The sequence below is a fragment of the Mustela nivalis genome (genome assembly GCF_964662115.1).
Source record: "Mustela nivalis genome assembly, chromosome: 14".
NCBI lineage: Eukaryota > Metazoa > Chordata > Mammalia > Carnivora > Mustelidae > Mustela > Mustela nivalis.
The window spans coordinates 89,381,755-89,398,495 of NC_139033.1; the positions used below are offsets into that span (position 1 = coordinate 89,381,755).

General features: G+C 36.7%; 1 protein-coding gene across 2 annotated transcripts in view; it reads left to right on the forward strand.

Moving 5' to 3' along the window:
* Nucleotides 1–16,741, forward strand: part of TTC28 (tetratricopeptide repeat domain 28) — a 645,085-nt gene that overhangs the window by 38,569 nt on the left and 589,775 nt on the right. For both annotated transcript variants that reach the window (XM_082697968.1, XM_082697969.1), the window contains exon 2: nt 8,956–9,234. In XM_082697968.1, coding sequence (XP_082554094.1) covers nt 8,956–9,234 — 279 coding nt within the window. The remainder of the gene's footprint in view (nt 1–8,955; nt 9,235–16,741) is intronic.

Sequence of the window (16,741 nt, forward strand, 5' to 3'; positions counted from 1 at the left end):
ATAGTAATTATTATTCCTTTCTCACTACATTTCCATGTTTCTATCTAAGATCATTTTCCTTCAATATTTCTTTTAGTATTTCTTTTTGTGTAGGCCTGTTGTTGATGAATTCTCTGTTTGGTTTGTTTGTACAAGTATTTAACATACCCTTTTAAAAATTGAGATATAATTTACATATCATAAAATTCACCATTTAAAAGTGTATAATTCAGGGGCGCCTCAGGTGCATCAGGCTCCCTGTTCAGCAGAGAGCCTGCTTCTCTCTCTCCCTCTGCCTGCCGCTCTGCCTGCTTGTGCTCTCTGTCTGCTTGTGCTCTCTGTCTCTCTGTCAAATAAATAAATAAATAAAATCTTAAAAGAAAAAAAAAGTGTATAATTCAGTGTTTTTTTTTTTTTTTTTAAGTAAATTCATAACCATCAGCACTAATTCCGGAACATTTCTGTCCCCTTCAAACAAAGTCCCGTATTCATTGGGTCACCCATTTTTCCCTACCTCTAACACTGTAGCAACCACTTTTTGCTTTCTATTTCAATGGGTGTGATTTTTATGGATATTTAACATAAATGAAATCCTACAAGATGTGGCCTTTTGTGTCTGGCTTCTTTCCCTTAACATAGTGTTTTAAAGATTCATCCATGTTCTTATGTACATCAATATATTATTCCTTTTTTCATGTTCCATTTTTGGCGATGCCACATTTTGTGTATTCATTCATCAGTTGGTAGACATTTGGGTGGTTTCCATTTTATGGCTTTTATAAATAATGCTGTTATTAACATTTGTGTACAAGTTGTTGTGTGGACACACATTTCATTTGGGTAGATGCTTAGGAGTGGAAGTACTGGGTCATGTGATAAATCTATGTTTAACTTTTGAGGATGTGCCAAACCTGTTTGCCACAACTTTACCATTTAAAATTCTACAAGCAATGTATGCTGGTTCCTGTTTTGAGTTCATTTTTGAATAGTATTTTCTCTGGGTATAGAATTTTGGCTAGCTGCTATTTCATCTTTTATCATTTGTGTTAAGCTTAAAGCGTTGAGGATAATTAATATGTCTTTCCCTCCTCCACTGTTTTAACATTTTCTCTTTGTTTTTGGTTGTTAGGAGTTTGTGATGTGTGTAGGTCTAGTTTATTTTGTGATATTGTGGGGTTGGATGAAGTTCTTTTTTTTTTTTTTTTTTTTGACAGAAATCACAAGTAGGCAGAGAGGCAGGCAGAGAGAGAGAGAGAGAGCAGGAAGCAGGCTCCCTGCCGAACAGAGAGCCCGATGCAGGGCTCGATCCCAGAACTCTGGGATCACGACCCGAGCCGAAGGCAGAGGCTTTAACCCACTGAGCTACCCAGGCGCCCCCCCCCCTTTTTTTTTTGATGACGTTCTTAAAGCAGTTGGTTCAATATTCTATGAGTTGATATCAGTTTTAGAAAATTCTTAGTCATGGGGTATTCAAATACTGCTTCTACTTTCTTCTCTTTCTTCTGGAATTTCAATTATATGTGTGTTAGACTTCTTGGGCATGTTTCTTATTGTGTCTCTTATATACCTTCTTTCTTCCCTCAACACTTTCTTTTTGGGTATATTTAATTTTTTTTTTTAAGATTTTATTTATTTATTTGGTAGACAGAGATCTCAGGTAGGCAGAGAGGCAGGCGGTGGGTATGGGGAGGGAAGCAGGCTCCCTGCTGAGCAGAGAGCCTGATGCAGGGCTCTATCCCAGGACCCCGAGATCATGACCTGAGCCAAAGGCAGAGACTTAACCCACTGAACCACCCAGGCGCCCCCTAGTATATTTTATTTTGGGTAATTTCTATGGACTTTTCCTCCAGTTTATTAATCCTGCCATTTGTTATGTCACATTTCATAAACCCATCTACAAAGTTGTTAATTTGAAGTGATATATAGTTTAGTTTTGGAGTGTACATTGAATTATTTATTATATGGCCAATTTTCCTGTGAAATTTTGTCCTGTCTTTTAAAAAATTTTTATTAAGATTTTACTTAGTTATTTGAGAGAGAGAGAGAGAGAGAGAACCTGAGCAGGGGAAGGGGCAGAGGGAGAGAACCTCAAACAGACTCTGAGTGGAGCACAGAGCCCAGTGTAGGGCTTGATCTCCTGTCCCAGATTTCACAACCTGAGCCGAAATCAGGAGTCAGATGTTCAACTGACTGAGCCACCCAGGCACCCCATTATCTATTTTGTTTTTAAAATACACAACTTATGTATACCCTCTGCTTAGGCCTATGGGACGTTTATGTAAATTAAAAAATGGTCCTACTCTCTAGGTATAAGAATAGCTTGGTGAATGGAGAGTGACTTTGTAAGGTTTAGGAAGTGGTAGCCCCAGGGCGACTGGGTGACTCGGTCTTCTGTCTGCTGTGGGCTCAGGTGGTGATCTTGGAGTTCAGGAGTCCTGGGGTGGAGATCCACCTCAGGCTCCCTGCTCAGCAGAGAGTCTGCTTCTTCCTCTGCCTCTCACCCTGCATGTGTTCTCTTGCTCTCTCTCAAAAAAAAAGTTTAGAAAGTGGTAGTCCCCTTCCTCTAGGCTATGTAGCTCTGGGCCAGGGTACAAAGGTTGGCTTGTTATCTCCCTTTTGTCTTCTCAGCCAGGCACACTTAGAAAGTGAAGAGATTTGGGACCCCTAGGTGGCTTAGTCCGTTAAGTGAATGCCTTCAGTTCAGGTCATCGATCCCAGGGTCCTGGAATTGAGCCCCCCACTGGGCTCCTTGTTCAGTGGGGAGTTTGCTTTTTCCTTTGCCTGCTACTCCCCCTGCTTGTGCTCTCTGTCTCTCTCTCTGACAAATAAATACCTTTTTTCTTTTTAAGAAAATTTTTAAGGTTTTATTTTTTCAGTTAACAGAGAGGGAGAGTACAAGCAGGGAGAGCAGCAGGCAGACTGGGAGGGAGAGGCAAGCTCTCTGCTGAGCCAGGAGCCGGAGGTGGGATCCCAGGGTCCTGGGATCACCACCTGAGCCGAAGGCAGCCGCTAAAGGAACTGAGCCACCCAGGCGTCCCTAAATAAAATCTAAAAAAAAAGGTGAACAGATTCTACAACTGTGTATGTGTGCCCTGATACATAAAAGTAAGGTATGCTCTGTTTTCATAGTTTTTTTGTTCATATTTTGAAAAAAATAGGGAATATACGCATATAGTAAAATATCAGTACAAAATGGAAATGTAGGTTACTTTCCTGCTCCTACCTTCCAATTTTCAAACAACTCTCTTTTGAGGCAGTTATTCTACTGGTTTATGTATTGTTTCTGTCATAAGTAATCTATATAAATACATTTAAGCATGTAAGTGTGTGTACATGTATGCGTTATTTCCTTTCCCCTTTTTCAGTGGAAGGTAACATACTCTATATCTCTTCTACAACTTGATTTTTTCTATCTTTCCATATCAGTATATAAAATCTGCCTCATTCTTTTGGCTGGATTTGTAGTGTCGATTATATTGGTCTATGAAAATTAATTGATCTGTTTTCCTGTTGTCTGACATTTGATTATTTCTAACCTCATGTTAATACAAATGATGATGTTATGAATATTCTTGTATATGAGACTTTGTTTACATCGGTAAGTGTATCTATAATTTACCTGAAGTGGGAAAATTTCTAGAATTCAAAGGATATGTACCTTTTACATTTTTGCAGTTATTCCTTAGTTGTTCTATATAGAAATATCATTTTCTAGTTCCATCAAAAATGTATGAATGTAACTTTTTCCTTATCCCCTTACTATAAATTACATTTATCTTACTATGATAATTTTTTTTCCATTAGTATGAGAGAAGAAAAATAATATCTTATGGTTTAATTTTTTTTCAAAATAACTAAAGTTATAGGGCACCTGGCTGGCTCAGTGTGTAGAGCTGCAGCTCTTGCTCTCAGGCTTGTGAGTTCAAGCCCCATGTTGGGCATAGATTTTACTTGAAAAAAAAAACAACAACAAACTGAAGTCACACATTAAAAAATATGCTTAAGGGGTGCCTGGGTGGCTCAGTGGGTTAAAGCCTCTGCTTTCGGCTCAGGTCATGATCCCAGTGTCCTGGGATGGAGCCCCGCATCCGGCTTTCTGCTCAGCAGGGAGACTGCTTCCCTTCCTCTCTCTCTGCTTGCCTCTCTGCCTACTTGTAATCTGTCTGTCAAATAAATAAATAAAATCTTTAAAAAAATATGCTTAAAAGCCATATGGATTTCCTTTTTTTAAATAAAAAATTTAAATATTTTATTTATTTGACAGAGAGAGAGAGACTGAGAGAGGGAATATAAGTAGGGGGAGTGGGAGAGGGATAAGCAGGGAGCCCCATGTGGGGCTTGATCCTAGGACTCTGGGATCATGACCTGAGCCAAAGGCAGATGCCCAATGACTGAGCCACCCAGGCGCCCCTGGATTTCCTTTCTTATGACCTGTGTGTGCATATCTCTTGCGCACTGTTCTATGTCTATTGGATTGTTTTTTTCTTGTTTATTTGTAGATTTTTATATAGTAAGAAAATTAGCCTGTTATTATGTGTTGCAAAGAGTTTTTAAAACTGATTTGTCAGTTCATCTTTTCCCCTTTTTTAAATCTATTTTTTCTGTGTAGATATTTAAAATTTTTATGTTGTCAAATTTATCTTTATGTCTTTAGGGTTTGTGTTGTACTTAGAAAGGACTTCCTCAGTTTATATGATGAAAAATTCTTCTGTGTTTCATTTTAGTAATTTCATTATTTAATAAACATTTGATTCTTTGATTCACATACAAGTTTTTAATATAAAGGATAAAAAGTATTTCTCTATCATTTGAATAATCAAAATTTATAACTGGTCTGGAAAAATTATGGTTTGGTAATTGTATATGGCTGAATATTTTGAGCCTATTTCATCTGTATGTTATTGCCACTACCATTTCAAGATGAGTTTGTCAGAGGTCAGAGAAAAATATCAATGATGTTAATATATATTGACATCCATAAACTGTAAATATGTGAAATATATGAGGAAAGAAAGAATATCATAGGCAAAGTAGTGATTCCAAATTTTATTGTATTTTAAAAAATCTCTGTAGGTAGAACTATTCATTCCAATAATTCCTGAATTTAATATGTCCAGTTATTCCAAGTACTATATATATATATAATCTGAAAAATACACGCAAGATTCTTTTGTTTTCTCTGTTATGCCGAGTTTTATCAGTAGCTGAGAAGATAAACAGGGACTAGATAAATTATATTCCTTTTTTTAACTACACAGAATGCTATTTATTAGCCTCCTAAGGACCACATTGTACCGAGCTTAGTAGGAACAGGCGTATTTTGACAAATTAGAAGCTTCTGAACACTTACTGGAGTGCTTTTTTCTTTTAAATTTATGTGCACTTGGTGGTGATGATGATGTTAGAATTCTCTAGTATTTATAATCTTTCTGTACTAGGACTTTTCCATGGTGTTTTACTTAGCTCTTAGAGACTTTATTTAATAGTTTACATCAGAGAGTTTGTCTTTTTTTTTTAAGATTTTATTTATTTATTTGAGAGAGAAAGAGAATAAGTAGGGAAGAGGGAGAAGCAGACTCCCGCTTGAGCAGGGAGCCTGACGTGGGACTTGATCCGAGGACCCTGGGATTATGACCCGAGTTGAAGTCAGATGCTTCCTCAACTGAGTCACCCAGGCCACCCCTCCCCCCTTTTAAAGTAAGCTCTATGCCCAACATGGGGCTTGAACTCATGATCCTGAGATCAAGAGTTTTGCATGCTCTGCTGACTGAGCAGCTAGGTGGCCCAGTTCATATCAGAGTTTTAAGCAGTTTCTTGTCTGTCAAGATACTCTATCAAAAAGACCCCCTGATCTCATATGTATGGTTTCTCCCCTCTTAGATTCACAGTGTACAAAATAAAAGCTCTGAGAGCTCTTCCACTAAAGCAGAAACTCATTTAACTTTGTTTATCCAAGTATTTTGAGGACCTAAGAGGTCTTGGAGGAACATATTTTGGGAAGTGTTACTGTATATGGAGATAATAGAATGCAGGACCATCTATCTATCTATCTATCTGTCTATCGAGAGCATGAGTTGAGGGCGGATAGGGGAAGGGCAGAGGGAGAGGGAGAAGCAGACTCCCTGCGAGGGGGGCTCCATTCCAGGATCCTGAGATCATGAACTGAGCTGAAGTCAAATGCTTAATTGAGTCACCCAGGCACCCCAGGACCCTTCTTTTTTAAATTTGATTCTTATCTATATTGGCACTGAACCAAAATTTATTACTCTGACAAGCAGGAAATGCTGTAATAGTAGGAGCGTGTCTTTTTGCTTTTAGGTTACATTTGAATCTAACCATTTTACTTTTTAAGGCTGTTATTTGTATTTTTATGTCATACCCTTGAGTTTTCCAATACAAGATTGGTTTCCGTAACTTTTGGCTAGTACTGCCTGTATTTGGAGTCATGATGAGTATATTTTTCAAAATGGAATCAGTTTTGTACATAGTACCTCATACTTTGGCTTAATGATGTAGGTAAAATAATTAAAAATCAAGATTCTTTAGGAAAATCCTTATTACTTGCCAAATGTTGCACTAGTCCATTCATTTTCAGGCGGTATGTTTCATGATCATAAACAACAAACTAATTACAATACATTTTTAGTTAACCACTTTGAGTATCAGGAAGTTGAGGAACATAAGGACACTGATGGGTACTTGGGTGACTCAGATCGTTGGGTGTCTGCGTTCGGCTCAGGTCATGTTCTCTGAGTCCTGGGACTCAGTGTTGCACTCCTGTCTACTTCTCCTTCTCCCTCTGCCTGCTGCTCCCCTGCTTGTGCTCTCTCTTTTATTTTTTTAAGTTTTTTTTTTTTTAAGATTTTATTTATTCTTCAGAGAGAGAGGGGGAGAGAGCGAGCACAGGCAGACAGAATGGCAGGCAGAGGCTGAGGGAGAAGCAGGCTCCCCGCCAAGCAAGGAGCCCGATGTGGGACTCCATCCGAGGACGCTGGGATCATGACGCGAGCCGAAGGCAGCTGCTTAACCAACTGAGCCACCCAGGTGTCCCATTGTGCTCTCTCTTTTAAAAATAAACAATAATAATAAAAAGAACTGGACACTGATATTTGAAATTTCTAGGATATTTTAATGTTTCAAACTATCCTCAGAGTCTAGGATGTGATATCCCTGTAAACAGGAAAAATAATGGTGGCTTATGTAGGAGATCAGCTCTGCCTTTCTTCCCTCCTTTCTGTGGAATTTGTCCTTTTTATAACATATATCTCTATGGGAGTCCATTATTTTTCTAAGTATTGGTGTATTACATTATGAGATCTCTTCTCTTTTGAATGGAGGAAGTGGATTTAGTCTTAAAGACATGGGGAGACAAATTATACTTCACACTTTTTGTTTCGATTTTATTCATGACAAGCCTCATTAGAATTAGAATCTGTGTGAATACTGCTCTCTGAAGTTTCTTTTCTTGGGACCCTGATGCATTTCATCATTTTACTGTTTTAAAAATGAGTAACTTTTTTTTTTTTTTAAGATTTTATTTATTTATTTAACAGACAGAGATCACAAGTAGGCAGAGAGGCAGGCAGAGAGAGAGGAAGGAAAGCAGGCTTCCCGCTGAGCAGAGAGCCCGATGCGGTGCTGGATCCCAGAATGCTGGGATCATGACCCGAGCCAAAAGCAGAGGCTTTAACCCACTGAGCCACCCAGGCGCCCCTAAGAATGAGTAACATTTGACTCATTCACTCTTTTTGGTTTTAAGGTCACTGTTACTAAGTCATAGAAAGTGACTTGATGATTTGGAAAAATTCAACTTTGTTTTTTATAACAGGTCTTAAATTGCCAAGATACAGTTTACAGCAGATTGTTTTTTTCTTCTTGATTTCCCAAAACTGGCATTTGTCTTTGAAATTCCATGGTAACAGCCAAATTGCTAAATCTGCCAGTCTGAAAAGATTCTTTGATACATTACAGTTTGTGTTTTTTGTTTTGTTTTGTTTTAAAGTAGACTCCGTGCCCAGCCCAGAACCCAATGCAGGGTTTGAACTTATCACCCTGAGATCAAGACCTGAGCTGAGATAAAGAGTCAAATGCTTAACTGACTGAACTATCCAGGTGCTTCTAAAATTGATGTTTTAAAAGTTTTTTTGTTGTTGTTTTTGTTTTTTTGCAGTTTAAAACTAGGGCGCCTGGGTGGCTCAGTTAAGCGTGTGCCTTCAGCTCAGGTCGTGATTCCTGGGTGCTGGGATCCAATGCTATATCAGCCTTCCTGCACAGCAGGGTGTCTGCTTCTCCCTCTCTCTATCCCTCCCCCTCCTTGTGCTCTCTCTCTCTTCCAAATAAATAAAATCTTTGATACAAAAAATTTAAAACTTAGGCTCATTGCATAACATTTGGATACAAAAAAATTTTAAGAAAATAAAAATAACCCACAGTTTTATATTCAGAGATAACTTAGCATAGTTAATATTTTAATCTTGTTTCTTTCATTTTTTAAGTGCAGCCCTCTTAATATGGTTGAGATCATATTTTCTATTTGACTTATATTTATATTCTTTCCCTTAATAAAACTTTTCATATGTATGTATGTAATCATATGTATGTAATCACCCAATATGGGGCTCGAACTCAGGACACTGAGATCAAGAGTCTCATGCTCTACTGACTGAGCTAGTTAGTTGTCTTCCCTTAGTATTAACTGTAAATTGCCAAGGGAAAGCCAGAGTTTTCTTTTGCATTCATTCACGCTATCAAAAAAAATTAAATATATATGTTTATAACCATATGTATATATAAAAACATACGCATATAGGTAAGTACGTATCCAAGGTACTATGTTGGCTGCTTCTTGGAAAGTTTATGGTCTTTCAGGGTACCAAAGTTTTCCACGTAAAGCAGACCGTGAAGAATGTCCCTGTTCTCTTGAAGTTCAGAGGAGGATACTCTCTGGATTATCTGACAAAGTTTCTTTGTTTGTAGATTCCTCTCTTTGGTGCTAAGACTATTGGTCGGAGAAGTCCTGATGGACCAGTGTTGAGCAAAGCTGAATTTGTTGAGAAGGTTCGTCAGAGTAACCAGGCCTGTCATGACGGAGATTTTCACACAGCTATTGTTCTATACAATGAAGCCTTGGCTGTTGACCCTCAGAACTGCATCTTATACAGCAATAGATCTGCAGCCTATATGAAAATCCAGCAGTATGACAAGGCACTGGATGATGCAATCAAAGCTCGACTTCTCAATCCCAAATGGCCAAAGGTAGAAATTTCATTTACTTTTGCAGAATCTTTTTTGTGCTGATTTCTTTTTTTTTTTTTTTAAAGATTTTATTTATCCATTTGACAGAGAGAGATCACAAGTAGGCAGAGAGAGGCAGGCAGAGAGAGAGAGGAGAAAGCAGGCTCCCCGCTGAGCAGAGAGCCCGATGCGGGACTCGATCCCAGGACCCTGGGATCATGACCCAAGCCGAAGGCAGCGGCTTAACCCACTAAGCCACCCAGGCGCCCCTTGTGCTGATTTCTTATTTTAATGTAACATTTTATTGAATTTGCAGTTATTAATCTTTTAATAGTCTGTATATCTGCAAAGTGTAGAATGGCCTCATTGAGCTGTACACTAGTGAATGGCTTCCCTTTTTAATGCTTGGGAACTGTGCTGTCCATGTTCAAGTTTAATTCTATATGTTTGAAATTTAACATCTTTTTCACTTAGCTCCTTGATAGGATACATTTAAGTCATTTGTATAGGTTTTGACATCTTCTTTTTGCACAGATGTTTCAGATGGAGATGGTTTGTTTCTTTCAACTTAAAATAATTAATTTTATTATTCCCTGTCAATGACTGCTGGTATTTTGGGGCATTACCAACTGACAGGTGGTATTTAATCAGAGAAACTTTTTTTTTTTTAATATATCATTTTAATTATCTATGTTTCCTTGCACAGTTTAAGGTTTGAATTATCTTTGTTTTGTACATGCTTTGTTTTCAGTGTGCCTATTCACCATCTAACCCCCAGTCTGTTTTAGATTTCTTAAGATGTACTAAAATGTTTGAGATTTTTTTTTTATTGAATCATAAAAGCATTTGATCCCATTCTTGGCTTTCTATTATGTTAACAAAAGTTAATGGATATTTGCTAGAGATTTAAAAAATATCCTTACTCTCTTATTAATGTCATAGTTATATTAACTTATACTTAAACTCTGGTGGTTACTTTTGGCTTCATTCAGAGGAATTTCCAGTGTTGCTGCTGCCTCATGAATTGTTTAGTATTTTGTAATTCCCTAAAGAAGTTCTATAATTATTGTAGATTAAACAAAATCTGTTTTAAAAAATTGTTATTTGACAATTTGGAAGTTAGAATGCCGTTACCAAAGGACAGACCCAGGTTCGAATTCCTTTTCTTTTGTTAATGACAGTATGGCTTTTGGTAAATTTCTTAACCTCTCTAGGGTTACAAACAATAGACTAATAATACTTTACTTGTAAGGCTACTTGAGAGTCAGAGATATTTTGTTACTTGTTCATAATAGATGTTTGGTGGATAATAGCTATGATTGTGACATTTTTATTAAGGGTATAGATTAGTAAATTATTCTAGCAAGGCTTGGCTTGTTTCTTCTCTTTCTCTTCCTTTTTCTTTTAAAGCCTGTGTTGAGGGTGTCTGGGTGGTTCAGTTGGTTGAGCAACTGTCTTCAGCTCAGGTCATGATCCTGGAGTCCAGGGATCAAGTCCCACTTCAGGCTTCCGGTTCTGGGAGGAGTCTGCTTCTCCCTCTGACCTTCTCCCCTCTCATATTCTCTCTCACTCTCTCTCTCTTTAAAAAAATAAAATAAAATAAAGCCTTTGTTGATGCAATGAGCCTGTTAAATAGCTTAATTTTCAAATTAAGTATCTCCGTTCCTTCCTTTTCTGGATCTACTTATTTTACGTTCTTCTTAGATTTGTGAACACTTAATAAAAAATATTTATTTTAGATAGAGTGAGTGACAACAGTGGGGAGAGGCAGAGGAATAGAAGCCTTTTTTTTTTTTTTAAGATTTTATTTATTTATTCGACAGAGAGAGAAATCACGAGTAGGCAGAGAGGCAGGCAGAGAGAGAGGGGGATGCAGGCTCTCCGCGGAGCAGAGAGCCTGACGCGGGGCTTAATCGCAGGACCCTGAGATCATGACATGAGCTGAAGGCAGAGGCTTAACACACTGAGCCACCCAGGTGCCCACCTTTTTTTTTTTTTTTTTTAAGGTTTTATTTATTTATTTGACAGGTAGCAAGAGAAGGAACACAGCAGAGGGAGTGGGAGAGGGAGAAGCAGGCTCCCCGCTGAGCAGGGAGCTCCATTCGGGGCTTGATGTGGGGCTTGAGCCCAGGACTCTGGGATCATGACCTGAGCCTAATGATGATTAGATGCCTAATGACTGAGGCACCCAGGCGCCCCAAGGGATAGTATTTAAGCAGACTCCTGATGTGGGCCTTGATCCCATGACTCTGAGGTCACGACCTGAGCTGAAACCAAGAGTTTGACACTTAACCAACTGCCACCCAGGCACTCCCTATTTGTGAACACTTTTGGACTTTTATCTTTTTCCTTTTTCTGTCATTCCACTTTCTTTTGTTAACTTCTTGTGACTTAACACACAAAAAATTGGCTTTAAAAGGTGCACTTTTATTATTATAGATGAGAAATCAGCCTTTTAAGGTAACTTCTATCAAGTTTAAGTCTCTTTTTTTTTTCTTTTATAAGTGAAGTTGTTGTATATTTACAGTTGCATTAATATTTTAGCTCCATATTTGACTTCAAGCAAACTTAACTTTGGGATATCTAGAATTATATAAAATATAAATTAGTTTTTATTATTGAGATTATAAACAGGCTTTCATAACAATGTGATTCATAATAAAATCAATTTATAAAGAAATTTCTATTGCTACATAAATTTTTTTTCATTTCAAAAAATCTTGATTTTAGGGGCTCCTGGGTGGCTCAGTGGGGTTAAAGCCTCTGCCTTCGGCTCAGGTCATGATCTCAGGGTCCTGGGATTGAGGCCTACATTGGGCTCTCTGCTCAGCAGGGAGCCTGTTTCCTCCTCTCTCTCTCTGCCTGCCTCTCTGCTTACTTATGATCTCTGTCTGTTAAATTAAAAAAAAAAAATCTTAAAAAAAATCTTGATTTTATACTTATTTTTCTAGGAATATATTCACTGTGTAAAAGAAGGTTCACTTGTACTCTTTTGTCCTAAAGATACGTCTTGAAATTTTATCGTTTCATTTTTCTTTTTCTTTTGACTTTTAAAATTTTCAGTATAATTCTTTTGCCTTCCTGAAGTATTTCTCTGAAATGTATTACCTAGTTTGATGAGGGAAAACATAAATTCCAGTTTTTTTTTAAAGATTTTATTTACTTATTTGACAGACAGAGATCACAAGTAGGCAGAGAAGCAGTCAGAGAGAGGAGGAAGCAGGCTCCCTGCTGAGAAAAGAGCCTGATGTGGGGCTTGATCCCAGGACCTGGGGATCATGACCTGAGCCAAAGGCAGAGGCTTTAACTCACTGAGCCACCTAGGCGCCCCTAAATTCCAGTTTTTTAATGTATATATCCAAGGACTCCAGAGATGGTAGAGAGTCTTTGATTTATGTCTACTTTGGCTGAATAAAAAATGATTTTGGTTTGATATGGGCTGCAAAAGAGGTATGAACAAAGCACTGTGACAGCCTCCCAAAAAGAATAAGCCCAGTCTTAGTACTAAATTATGATACTTAACCCTGTCTCTTGGCTGTTGTCTGTTTATTTTCATTCTTTTTGTGTCCTGTTTAAGAAATATTGATCTTACTCAGGGTTATAAAGTTTTTCTTAGTTTTTCTTGTAGAATTTTTAGTTTTTTGTCCTTAGGTCTATGATTCATTCAGGGTATGGTATGAGATAGAGGTGAAGACTTATTATTATTTTTTAAGATTTTATTTATTTATTTATTTATTTATTTGACAGAGAGAAATCACAAGTAGATGGAGAGGCAGACAGAGAGAAACAGAGGGAAGCAGGCTCCCCACTGAGCAGAGAGCTCGATGCGGGACTCGATCCCAGCACCCTGAGATCATGACCTGAGCCGAAGGCAGCGGCTTAAACCACTGAGCCACCCAGGCGCCCCTATTATTATTATTTTTTTTTTTCAGTATAGATAACCATGTTTCAGCAACAGTTTTTGAAAAGACTATCCTTTCCCCATTGAATTATCTTTGGTACCTTTGCCACAAACCATTTGATCATAAAAGTATGGGGGTATAATTGGTCTCTATTTCGTTCCATTGTCCTATTTATCTGTCCTATGGCCTAACCATAGCCTTGATTACTGTAGCTATTGTATGTCTTTATATCACGTGTTATGAGTCTTCCATCTTTGTTTTTCTTTTTCTAGGTTGTTTTTGTTATTCTCTCTGTATTTTAATATAAGTTATGAAATCAGCTTATCAATTTCTTCAAAAAGCCTATTGGGAAATTAATGTGATTGCACTGAACTTTTAGAACAATTTTGAGAGGATTGCCATTTTTTTGTTTTTATTTTTAATTTTTTTAATTTTTAAAATAAAAAAAATTTTTTTTGACAATTGCCATTGTAACATTGCTCAGTCTTCTAATCCATGAACATGGTATATCTCTCCATTTACTTTGTCCTTTTTCATTTTCTTTTGCAAATTTTTAGTTTTCAGCATTCACTTCTTGTACAATTAAAACAATTTATTCCTAAGTATTTTGCTTTAAAAACAAAGATTTTATTTACTTATTTTAGAGAGTACGTGCTTATGCATGTATGTGCCTGCAGTGGTGGAATGGTAGAAGGGAAGGGACAGAGAGGGAGGGAGAGGGATAAGTGGACTGACACAGCGCTCCATCTCATGACACAAGTTCATGACCTGAGCCAAAACCAAGAGTTAGATGGTTAAACTACTCAGTCACCCAGGTGCCCTATAAATATTTTGCTTTCTGATGCTATTATAAATTGATTTAAAACTTTTTATTTTCTATTTTCTCATTGCTAGTCTATAGCCACTGAGGTGCCCTATTGTTAAGAGTTTTTGCATCTATCTTTATGCAGTACATTGATCTGTGTTTTCATTTTTGGTGATGACTTTGTCTGGTTTTAGTATCAGAGTGATACTGGCCATATACAATGAGTTGTGAAGTCTTCTCTCTTCTTTTAGTTTCTAGGAGAGTTTATGTTGATGGGGGCACTTGGGTGGCTCAGTTACTTAAGTGTATGCCTTCTGCTCAGGTCATAATCCCACAGTCCTGGGATGCCTGGCATTGGGCTCCCTGCTCAGCAGAGGCATCTGTTTCTCCTTCTCCCTCTGCCCCACCTCCCTTGCTTGTGCTCTCTCTCTCTCATTCATTCTCTCTCTCTCAAATAAATAAATTCTTTTAAAAAATAGTGTTTATGTTGGATTGGTATTGTTTCTTCCTTAAGTATTTGGTAGAATTCACCAAGCAACCATCTTCACATGGATTTTTCTTTGTGGAAAAGTTTTAATTATGAATTCAATTTCTTTGATTGATAGAAGACCATTCAAATTTTCTAATTCTAATTAGATTAGTTTGGAATTTTGTTTCTTTCAGTACACTTTTTTTTAATTTTTAAAGATTTTATTTATTTATTTGACAGACAGATATCACAAGTAGGTAGAGAGTGGGAAGTAAGCTCGCTGATGAGCAGAGAACCCAATGTAGGGCTTGATCACAGGACCCTGAGGTCATTACCTGAGCTGAAGGCAGAGGCCTAACCCACTGAGCCACCCAGGCACCCCTCTTTCAGTAAATTTTTACATTTAATTTGGGTTGCAAGGTTATTGGTATCAAGTTGTTAATAACATTCCCTTATTATCATTTCACTTTTTGTGGGATATTTAGTAATGTCCTTTCTTTCATTCCTGATATTGTTAATTTGTGTCTTTTCTCTTTTGTTTCATTAGTTTGCTTAGAAATTTATCAGTTTTATTCATCTTTCCAATCAGTATTAATTTCATTGATTTTCAGTATTATTGTACATTTTCTCTTTCATTAATTTCTACTCTTTATTATTATTTCCTTCCTTCTAATAATTTTACATTTAATTTGCTCTCTCTTTTTTTCTTTCTTAAATGGGAACTTAGGACATTGATTTTAAATATTTCTTCTTTTTTATACACATAGCACTTAAAGCTAAAATATTCTCTCCTAGCACTGCTTTTGCTGTATCCTACAAATTTTGACATTATATTTTGTCATTCTATTCAGAAATATTAGAATATTTAAGAAATATTAGAAATATTTAATACCTTTTTAGTTTCCTTGGGAGTGCTTCTTTGATTCCTGGGTTATTTAGAAGTTTATTGCTTAATCTTCTAATATTTCTTATTTTAAAAGTTATCTCATTTTTGATATCTAATTTAAACCTTTTGTGGTAGATGACTACATTTGGTATGATATTAATTTTTAAAAATTTACTCGGGCTTGTTTTATAACTCATTGAATATTTTATCCCGTTGAACCTGCCATGAGTGCTTGGAAAGAATATGTATTCTGCAATTGTTAGCCGTGCTTCTAGAGATATCAGTTTGCTCAAGGTGACTGACTATGTTGTTCATGTCTTCTATGTCTTTGATACTTTTTGTTTTTTTGTCTTATTATTCCATCAGTTATTGAAATAAAGACGTTAAAATCCACAATTAAGATTTTGGATTTGGGGCGCCTGGGTGGCTCAGTGAGTTAAGCCACTGCCTTTGGCTCAGGTCATGATCTTAGGGTCCTGGGATCAAGTCCCGCATCCGGCTCTCTGCTCAGCAGGGAGCCTGCTTCCCTTCCTCTCTTTCTGTCTGCCTCTTGACTACTTGTGATCTCTCTCTCTCTGTCAAATAAATAAATAAATAAAATCTTAAAAAAAAAAAAGATTTTGGATTTGGCTCGTTCTTTAATATTGACAATTTTTGCTTCATGTTTTTTAAAGCTCTAATATTAACATATACCCTTTAATTATTATTCTGTCTATCTTATTTATTGATCCTTTTATCATTATGCAAAGTCCTTTTTTATCTGTGTGGTAATTATTTTCCTAAAATCTATTTTGTTTGATATTAATATAGCCATTCCAACTTTCTTTTACTTAGTCTTTGCATTATATATCTTATTACACCCATATATTTTCAATTTCCCTGGCCCTTTACATTTAATATTTATCTCTTTAAGATAGTATATAATTGCTTTTTGCCTTTTAAATAAATTTTTTACTCTCTGCCTTTTAATCGGAATTTTTGTCCATTACCATTTAGTGTAATTATTGATGCTGTTGATTTTTTTTCTGTACCATTTTTTTCTTTGTATTCTGTTTTTCTTCCTCTGTTATTCATTTCCTATCATCTATTTTTTTTTTTTAGAGTGGTATTTTTTTAAACTGCATTTTGAGTTGATTTGTTTTTTTCTCTTGAGAATTTTCATTTTCATTTTCATTTGTTTTTGATTGTTGTTGATGTTGTTTATCTTGGTTAAAATAGTATTGCATACTTTGTTTCTTGAATTGCAGCTCTAGTTTCAGTGCAGTTATTTTGTCCTTACTTGAACTGCTTTAAATTTCTTCTGTATACATATAACTTGAGGGTTAACTATAGATGTAGGTAGACAGAATTTGAGTATCCTTTTTCTGGTTCTTTTCTTGCTGGGATTGCTTTCCTCCATGCCCAAAGTCAATAGTTTCCTGTGTTTCAGTATTCTGATTTCTCCAGCCAGAAAGGCAGTGTTCCTG